This window comes from Numida meleagris, chromosome 3 (assembly GCF_002078875.1).
Source record: "Numida meleagris isolate 19003 breed g44 Domestic line chromosome 3, NumMel1.0, whole genome shotgun sequence".
NCBI lineage: Eukaryota > Metazoa > Chordata > Aves > Galliformes > Numididae > Numida > Numida meleagris.
In genome coordinates, this window is record NC_034411.1 from 42,689,284 (window position 1) to 42,699,698 (window position 10,415).

The following is a 10,415-nucleotide window of genomic DNA, read 5'->3' on the forward strand; positions in this document are numbered from 1 at the left end:
GCACCATGTTCTTCTTCCCTTACTAACACTTATAGCAACAGCCCACGGAGAGCCCTTGCAGGATTACGCCAGGCCAGAGCTGCAGCCCGTGGGAAGCAGCCTGTGGTGGGGCAGGAGGGCTAGGGGAGCTGCTGCCTGTGGGGACCTGTGTGGAGCAGTGCCTGAAGGGTGAGCCCCATGATACGGAGTCATGTTGGAGCAGTGCTTGGAGAGCTGTAGCCTGTGGGAAGCCCATGCAGGATCAGTTCAGAAAGGATGGTGTTCCATGGGAGGGACACCACGTAGAACAGGGGTGGAGAGTGACCGTGAAGGAAAGAGAGATGCTAAGCCTTCGGGTATGAGAGATTTTGCACTGAATAAGAGAATTTTCAAGGTAATATGTGTAGCCAGAAACTTAGAGATGAGATTTTTATCTTTCATCTACATTTTTTATTTGTTGAATTATCATGCAGAAAATCATCAATGCTATATACAGCAAATGCACACATATGCATTTACACAATTTTGAATCATATTCTTGCCTAAGTCATTATTCAGTGATGATAAGTAGGCACATCTTTATAACACCAGGCATTGACATTTAAGAACGTCACAGTGCACTGTAAACAAGGATGGATTACGCCAGCACAAGCAATACTCATTTCATGCCATACCATATAAACACCATTCCTCAAGCCTCTTTTGGCTCCAGGACTATAGATCTTGGCCCTTTGTGTTGCTCTGGAGGATGTGGCTACTGACTGAAAATCCTCTGTCTCCTCATCCGTGAGCATAAAAAATCCAAGGCAAACATCCAGCTGCATATTGCATTAATTTACTCCTGCCATAGGAGTGTAATATTCCACGTAACAGTAAATCAGTTTGCCCTCCTTGCAGAAGAACCGCAGAAAACTTGTAGGAGCTTCAGCACACTGCAGTCGTGAAGCAGTGGGGCTCTTACTGTTACCTACATCCAGCTCTTTGATATGCATCAGCTCCTTCTCTTGTCTACCTTGCCACCCCACGTATTGTTACAAGGTGGTGAAGTTCTCTCAATGAACAGAAATTTCACTGAGGGTCTACTGGAAAATCCTGGCTGCTTAAAACTATCTGCATTTATTAGAAATATCCCTATCTATCTTCAGAGCGAGTCAAATGCTGACTAACTCAGTCAAAAATTCTGGCTGAATTAAGTCATATGTACATATTTGGTGCCAGTAAATCCCTTCCCGTGGAAATTTTGTGAGTTGTAGCAAAACACAAAGAAATAAAATTTCTATGACCAATCTAGTTACATCAAAAAGAGTTGGAATTTAAATAGAGGCATTTCTGTTCAGTTTGCTGGCTTCTAAAAAGTGGACTGTGAATTTCAGCTAGAAAGGTACAACAACACAAAGAAACAACATCACAAAGAAATGTTCACAAGGTGATCAGCTTCGAAAGAGTGCAAAACCAGAATCCAGTGCCAAATGAAGAGAAGAATGTCTCAAGTAAAGGTCTCTTGTCAGGTCAGAAGATAATCTAATGAGATGTCAGAAAACCTTTCTGCGCATATATCAATTATAGAATCATAGAATATCCCAAGTTGGAAGGGATCCACAAGGATCACTGAGTCCAACTCCTGGCTCTGTGCAAGACTATCCCCCCAAAAAAATGAAACTGTCCTTCTGAGACCATCATGCAAACACTTCTTGAACTCTGTCAGGCTTGGTGCCATGAGCGCTGCTCGGAGGAGTGTTCTCTCTTTATTTTGTAGTTTTCTTCTTTTTTATTTGTTTTGTTTTTGGATTTTTTTTTAACATTCTCTTTGATAGCTTTGAACCCTTAGTTGGCTTTGATCAGTCTCAGCCTTGGTATAAGCTTCTGCAATTCCTGATGAGCAGGTGGAGTATAGAACCAGGCAAAGATTTACGAGACCTGACATCTAAGCCCAGCTACTCCAGCTATTCCTGGAGCCTGTTTCTTCATTTCTCTGTTAGCTTTATTTGCCATGCTTTGCTCAAAATGCCATCCATTTAGGTTAGTATTATCATAGAGTGACCTGTCTACCACAAAAGTACAGTGGAGACCTACACTTAAATAAGACTTCCAGGTATAAATACTTAATAGCAACAGCACAAATGTAAGCCTGGGCATAGCCTGATCCATTTCCTTAGTACTTTTGAGATATTTCAGTGACAAAGGACAGACAAGACACAATATTTTTCTTAGAAACAAGGAGAGTTCCTCTGTAAACTTCACTTTTCTGATAACTCTAAGAGAGTGCACTTTAGAAGAAGATGAATGTCGAAAGAGGTAAATAAGATTTCAGTTTCCCACGGGACAGTGTTATTCTTTCATCTCAATTATTTTCCTGAAAGGAATTGTAAGTCATGGGAGCTCCCCTTGAGGTATAGAGAAGCTCCAAAAGACTGTCTACTACAGACACAGTGAGACTGGTTTGGGTTGCTTGGTGAACAGAGTCCTTCAGTAATAATGTTGTAAAAATCATATTATATAGTAAAAGAAGATGCATTGTCAGTCGGAATTTCACTTGTCTGTCTTGAATGATTAATGTCAGAATTTGTCCTTGAACTACGTTTATTGTATTTCTTGTACCTCATGCACCAAAGGTCCTTCATTATCTTCACAAAATAACTTCTAAACTTCACTCCAATAAATGCATAGAGTACAGGGTTCAAGCAACAGTGTAGAAATGCTATGGTCTCAGTGGTATATTTTGCATAGGCCATTACCTTTTCAGAGTCACAAGATTTCTCTGCCTTGCCCATATTTGCAACTGCCACGAGAAGAACAGTGTTATAGGGTACCTGGCAAACTAGGAAAACAGCTACAATTAATACAATCACATTGATTGCTTTGCTTCTTTTGGAATTCTGGGCTTGTTGTAAGGACTTGACAATGAATGCATAGCAAAAAATCATGAATATGAAAGGTATAAAAAATCCAAATCCCACTTGTAGACAGAGCAGCAGTGATTTCAGCACAGTGCTGTCAGACGTTTTGTCGAATTTGTGATCACAAATCTCCTTGGTTTCATTAATGGAGAAGCTATAACTTTCACTGTATAGAAAAGAGGAACTGGAGATTAAAATAGCTGATGCCCACACAGCCAAACAAATCAGTTTACTGTATGCGAGCGTTCTTGCCCTGAGTTTAAATGACTTTGTTGCCTGTACAATTGCAATGTACCGATCCACACTGATAAAGGCCAAAAGCAGCATGCCGCAGCTGAAGTTGATTGCATAGATACCTCTGGCCATTTTGCAAATGAAATTACCAAAAATCCATTTGTCAGCAGCATAATTCACTGCCCACAGCGGGAGAGTCAGCACAAACAGTATGTCCGCGATGGCCATGTTGAAGAGGTACACATCCGTCATGGACTTGGTTCGTTCATACAACGCAAAGGTCATCACTACAAAGATGTTACCAACTAGGCCAATGATACAAATCAGCGAATATGCAATTGGCAGAAACACTTTTGTGAAGCTCCTGACTTCCCACTTGGAACAGGGTGTTGTAATTAGAGAAGAGTAGTCTGCATCAAACGGATATTCTGTGGTACCGGAATCTGTCTGTAAAAAGAAAAGAGATCAACAGTCAACTCATAGGTGTTAATCCCTTCTGTATATGGTTTGTCATTTAAGTACTTACAGAATTCATTTTGTTAGTGCACTTCTGAGAAGGAAATAAACGTGGAGAAGAGTTTTAAAATGCTCTCCAAAGATTTCTGAAAAGGAAAAAAAACATTGAATATTGGAAAAACAGCATGAGAAATGTAAAGAAGTAGAAAAACTTTAGGAAATGAAACTTGCATTCCAAGAAGAACCAGCTCACATCAGCTGTATCAACAAGACAGTATCTAAACAAAACACACATCTCTGCAGCACAGTGTACAGTTATGGAAGGTGGGTGGTTTGTATCAGTATCGTTAAGAGCACCGTCTTATATTCTCATCCATCATAAGCGATGGATGAAAGTACATGTCCTTTAGTTCACACTGACTTCACTCCTTGGGAAATTTCAGTAAATCAAATTTCATTTTCAAAAATGCAGTATGACAGTTTAAATCAGTGTACTGAGATAGATATGGAAGAGTAATCAGAAGAATCTGGCATCTTACTATTCTCCATAATAATATGTACCATTTTAACCTTTTTTTTTTATATGGGTGATGAAGGAATATTATTGACTCTCTTTTACAGAGAAGAAACTCAAGCATGGAGTATTTACAGTAAGTATTCACTTGAGATGTTCACTTTGACATACCTGTCCCCCCCAACATCCCTTCTAAGAGTGCTTATCATTATGCAGGATTTCAGTTATGTAAAGAATCAAATCCATTGACTGCGATTACAGAGAGGCTCAGACTTCTGCAAATCAAACCACAGGATCTAAAGTTTTGACTTTAGATGGATAAAATGGGGAACATGCCATTGGTGGGAACATGCCTTTGGTGGCCACAAGCACAAAGCTGAGTGTAAATGACTTGCTTAACCTCACATAGGAGCCCACAGGCAGGAGACGTAGCTCCCCAGCATTGCCCTGCATGAGATCTGTCTTCTTTTCCTTATCTGCTCCAAGAGAACTGCACATAGCAGCAATGCAATAACTGCAGGTACTGGATGCCATGAGGTTCCTTATTTGCAGGAGGGATGAATGTTGATTCTATTCAGAGTTTCTCTAATTTTTGTTAGTTGTGCTGCTAATTGGGAAAAGCATGTAGGTCAGCGTTAAATCCAGATTAACAAATCCTTGTTGTTTGGGAATTACTCTCATTTTGAAAAAGGGAGACAGATAATCTGTAAAAGTGGGGCAGATGCAGCCCAGATACTACAAGGAAGCTGGGAGAGGGAAAGGACAGGATACTCTTCACTCTCCAAAGGCAAGAATCACTTTCCATGTGACTCAAGCAGGGAGGCTGGCTCATGTTGGAGGTCTTTGGATGGGTAAAAGAGAATCTGAAACCATGTTGTTTAAGCATCACAGCTTCTCTGGCCTTCCTGCCCTTTAAGGAAATCTTTAACCACCACTCCAGCTTCCTCTGTGAGCTTTTCAAAGCTGATTTTTAGAAGCTGCAGGGGTATGACAGCCTAAATGCCCTTGAACACCTGATACAAGCTTTAGCAACTTGAAGTGTCTCTCTGAAGTGCAGAGGTATACAAGGCAAGCCGTTAAGTCATACAGTACACATAGGACTGTGGCCCCGCATCTGTCTTCTCTGAGCTATGCTAGTCTGCAGCAGCTGCTTTCCCTTCCTCTGCCCCAGCCAGCCATATGCCCATTCTTGGTGTCTCTGTTACCCTTTGCACTGCCTGTACTAAAGGGTTACCTGTCTGGATTATTATTTTAGAAACTGTTACTTTACTGTTGATAAATAAATAAATAGGAAGACATACCTTTCTGGGTTATAAAAGTAACTCTTGAATATAAAGTATAGATGGAAGAAAAAAGTGTGAAGGCATTTAGAAGAAAGGGGGTACAAGTGTTTCCTAAAGTCTGTAAGCACAGAGAGCTGCATGCTTTCCTTAAGGATACAGAAATTTATAAAGGCATCCCCATCCATGTGTTTCTTTACAGGAGGACCAGCAAAAGCCTCTTGAGACTGGCTGGTACAAGAACAGACAAAGACTCAAACTGAAACCAGAATAACAGAGATCAGATTTGGAACCTGATTTAAATCTCTTGAGCTTATTTCCTTTTGAGAATTTGAAACAGAATTCACTGAAGTTATTAGGAAGGTGCACTGACTGCAAAGGAAGCTGAACCAGAACTATACACTTGACAATTTAAATCCCTCCAACAGTCTTCCAATAGGCAGCTTTACTTTGCACTAATATATTAGAGAATTGTCAAAACTAAATTTCTGTATTTCTAGAAGTGAGCATGGTTGGGTTTGTTTTAATATTGTTTATCTATTACATATGGGCACGTCTATGCATGTCTATGCACATGCACACAAACCTACTTCTGAACATTAAATGTCATATAAGCCTTCTATTTTTCCCTCTATCTACATTAACGTTTCTTTTAGCTATAAAAGCAATATGTGAGTACTCAAAAGTAAGACTAAACTACAGTCTTAAGTACAAACAGGTTATTTGCAATTACAAGACAATGGCTGAAGAAAGACCTCAGGAAAAAGATGGATTTTTGTAGGGAAAAAATTTCTCAGCACTTGGAGGAAATCAGAAAGTATTAACCAAGCGTTACCTACCATTACGAGCACCCTCCTGCTAATGCATGTGGTTTAATGCATTCATCGTGCGTACATATACATAATCTATTTTAGTACTTACCAGATTTGAAAATGGTCTGTAGATCAGATGATACTGTACGACTCTGTTACATTCTTTTGTGGCTGGCTCAAGCGCATTTACAATCAGCCTCAATAGAAGCACACTTTAATTTAAAAAACAAGAAATAACACCAATAGTCAAAGGTACAGAGTTAAATTGAAATTATCACCACTTCCTCCTGACTAGCAATAGCCTGCTTTTTTTTTTGTAAAGGAAATTATTTAACCGTAGCTGTGCTGGAGACGTGCAAGGTGGGGGGAAGTAATTGAAATTTAACGAGACTACCTATATAATAATTCTGTTTTTAAAAAACTGAGCTAGCATTAGAATCATTAAAAATAAAGTGTTAAGATGATCTTTAAAGGTCTCTTCCAATCAAAATTATTCTGTGACTCTTTGATCTGTTTACACCTGTTGTTAAAGTTAATTGAAATCAGAAATGAAAATACTTTATTTTGTGATTCATTAATTTTTTTAAATACATAAATATCTATATATATTTCCAGGCTTTAGCTCTTGATGGCAATTTTGATTAGTAGGTAATTTGCATTAGTAGAGAAAAGTAAAAAAATATATTCTTTCTTCTTTTTCTAGAAATTGTTTTTGTGAGCGTTCCATTGAACCTTGTTACCTCATTAGAGGCACCGGATAGTATTAATACAAGCAGCCTTTTAAGCTATGCTTAAATTAATAGAGCCTAAAGAAGTGCAGGATGATAGATGTCTTGCTCCTATTTTCCTTCAAAACAGAGCATACCACAGCGCAAGTAAATCCCTAGCAGCTTAAGTATGGTACTGCGTTTCATGAACCATAACCAGGAAATGAAATGAAGATGTGACTGAGTAGATTCAGAAATAAGTTACCATCACTCACAATCAATTAAGCAGGCATATTGCATTTTCTTGAATGCATGTTTTCATTGGAACCAAGCCCATGGGTTCAGCTATAATAAAATCCCAACATATTTGCATGAATCACTAGCATAACACATGGATACTTAAAAACCCTGAAATGAGGGTATCATTTTTCCTATATATTAATGTGTATGTTGACACACACATGGATGTTTAGATTGTTACTGCTGAAAAAATATATTTGCTGCTTCGTGCATATAGAGCAAGAAAGTGTGAAATCAATCTGGACTGTGTCTCAGCTAACTTCAATGGACTCAATATAAAATTAATTTGGACTTCTTATTGCTGTTTGGAACAAAGCATTGCCTGTCATCCCAGGTCTGGGGAAGGTTAAGATTAAATCAGAAAAGTGATTGAACTGTTGAAATATGGTTAAGTTCAGTACATGGAAGAGAGATTTAAGAGTTTCAGTACAGAGAAGATGATTTAAAGACAGAAGGTGAAGAGAAACATTTGTAGCAGACCATTATGATCGTCTCCATTACAAATTTCCATTGATAAATCAAGATAACAGCTGCAGCTAGAGAACCGAGTTGCAGCAGTGGTCAAAAGGGTTGTTAATCAATGGTGACTGGATGGGCATGAAGTTTTGGAATCAGACTACCACACGTGATTCTGTTGCTCACTGTGCAGGTGGGACATCTTTTAGAGATCTGCCGCTCTTCTCCAGTTGCCTGTGATCTTCTATTTCTTTTCAAATGCATTGGTATTAAATTATAATGTCCTAAGCAGCCAGGAGGATGTTCTACCTGACATCAATCTCTACAAAACTCAGCATAAAATAGCAACTTTTTTATTAAGAATGATTAAAAAATCAAGAAATGACAAAGCAGAAGTTATGGTAATGCTTCTGTAAAAATCTGTTGGGCTCCCACCACACAATTACAGCATAGTTCTGCTCATTCCTGCTCAGGAGGCACATGGTAAGGCAAGGCTGTTGCTATACAGTCATCGGGTGTATGGGAAGAAAGATGGAGAAAGTGGTCAGGAAAAGCGACTTCCTAGACATGACAGAGTTCTATAAAACCATGAGTTCTGGGAGGCTTTGAATGCAAAATGATTTACTGAATCACAAAAAAAACCCAACAACATATAGGGAGCTGCCTGTGAAGCTATCAGGTAATATCAGGTAAAACACAATGTCATCACACATTGGTGGATTTTTTGCTTCTGGATGTTAAAGAGGAAAAACACACACAAGAGTTCAAAGAGAGATTAGGCCAATGCAGATCTGGTAGACCCGCAGAGGTTATTATTCCTAATAGCTTGTGGGAAGCCCCCAGATCAGTGGCATGGTTAGAAACAGATTCCTGAAAGCTGCAAGGATATCTCTGGACAAGTGCCATGAGGCAGAAGTTCTCTGACCTGGGTGTTTGCATCTGGCCATTTTCAGAAGCAAGACATGGCCCTGAGTGGATCTTTGGTCTGTGGGACCGTTCCTTCATTCCTAGCAGCTGCCATGCCTGGCCACATGTCCCAGCTTGCTCTGGAGCTACCCAGGTTCAGCATCTCGCAGCAGCTGCAGAAGGACACCTATGTTTTCATTGGCCTACAACGCTCAACATGTAGAGCTGAGCTGTGGGTCAGTGCTAAGGGCAGTGCAGAGGCAGAGGTGTGAGCAGAGGGGATGATGCAATGGAAGGCAATGATGCAGTGGAAGGTGCACACTAATTGCGCTGGCAAGCTGCCCAGACCCTGTGACTCTTTCGAGACATTCTTAATCACAACAACAAAGTACTCCTCACCATGTTATTTCTTTCATAACAGTTTTCATTGTTAAAGCCTTGGGAATTTTTGGGCCACTCAGTTAACCTTATCCCTCTAATATGGGATTTTACATTAAAAAAAAACTACATTATTGTACTATTCCGCTAACTTACTGCTATTTGCATTTCGAAATATAGTAACAGAAATCGCCTGATTAACTTGATTTGTGTTTCGTATGAGGTTCCTAAGGTATTTTCTGGACTTTCTTGGAAAGACAAATGTAAGTTTCATTTCTAATTCTCCTTTCCCTCAAGTGCTGTGAGAAATAGTACATTTACTTTTGATAAGCTGAAGTGCTTATACTTCTTTTAATAACACAGCTATATGTGACAGCCTAGATCTTGCATATAGATAACTCATTTTCTGCCTAAATACTGTTTGAACTAAACCACTGATTCCTGCTCACTGTATCTGACATTTTGAAACACGTCCCCCAGTCCTGTTACAAACAGCACATACAGAGTAGGAGCACATTCTGTGTTGGTGAAAGGATTTACAGGCGGCCCATTCCTCTGTGCGACTTTAAGTGCTTCGTTCTCTTATCCCTGGGATTGATGAGATGGATCTGAGTCTCACAACACAAACTTCTTTGCACAAAGACAAATCCATGCTAAATGACAAGTAATGGAAGTAGAAATTCTATCTATATTACAGAATTGGATGTGACTTCATATCACCAACCAGGTCCATGATGACTGTACTCCATATTCAAAGAAGCACATTTACTAGTAATAGCTTCCAGCACCTCTTTCAGACAACAGCCTGCATTTGGAATACTAGCAGTTTAGCTTGGGAAGCAACTGAATGCTATCAGGTGTACTTCACAGCATGAGATTCGGCATAATGAGATGGTTTGTTTCATTAAAAGGTAAGTCAGGATTTCAGATTATCCACTACAAAAACTATTTCTCAATTTTTTTTCATGTTCAAGAGCTTTTTAATTTCAGTGTATCTCATGCTTTTTGTCTGCAATAAATTCAGTGTTTAGCAAGAATAAGTATTTCATAAAGAGAAGAATTAAATCCATTTAGCTTAATGCCAACATTACTACAAGATAGCTAGCGCAACTTACCTTCTTAGCACATTTTCTTCTGACCCAGTTACAAAGCTCAGACAGCCTTTCTTGCAGACAGTTTGTGCTTCGCCTTCACACTGTGGCAAATGGAAAGAGTTTTTTCTTTTTAAGACATCTATTTGAAAATCTGCCTGGTATGCAAATGAAGCCCCCTCATCTAGCTAGTTTTTGCTTGTATGTTAGAGCTCTGAAAGGAAATTTACTCTCGTTTAGCTAATACGGTTATTGTGGTTTCTCAAATCTCACCACATGTTAGTTTTCTGCCACCACTAATTAAGGAAAGAAAATACTGAAACCTAAGGAAAACACTGTATAAGTTATTCCAGAATCCACGCGTTTCTTCTGGAATGACTCAGACTGTCTTTTTTAATTCTAAAA

The 10,415-nt window shown here is 39.2% G+C and overlaps 1 protein-coding gene across 1 annotated transcript; it reads right to left on the bottom strand.

The window, feature by feature from the left end:
- Positions 416–10,118, bottom strand: CCR6 (C-C motif chemokine receptor 6). The gene is made up of 4 exons (XM_021392570.1): positions 10,035–10,118; positions 6,282–6,384; positions 3,637–3,712; positions 416–3,557 (listed from the first exon to the last, which is right to left on the bottom strand). The coding sequence occupies exons 3-4, from the start codon at positions 3,643–3,645 to the stop codon at positions 2,472–2,474; spliced, it is 1,095 nt and encodes a 364-aa protein (XP_021248245.1). The 5' UTR covers positions 3,646–3,712; positions 6,282–6,384; positions 10,035–10,118; the 3' UTR covers positions 416–2,471.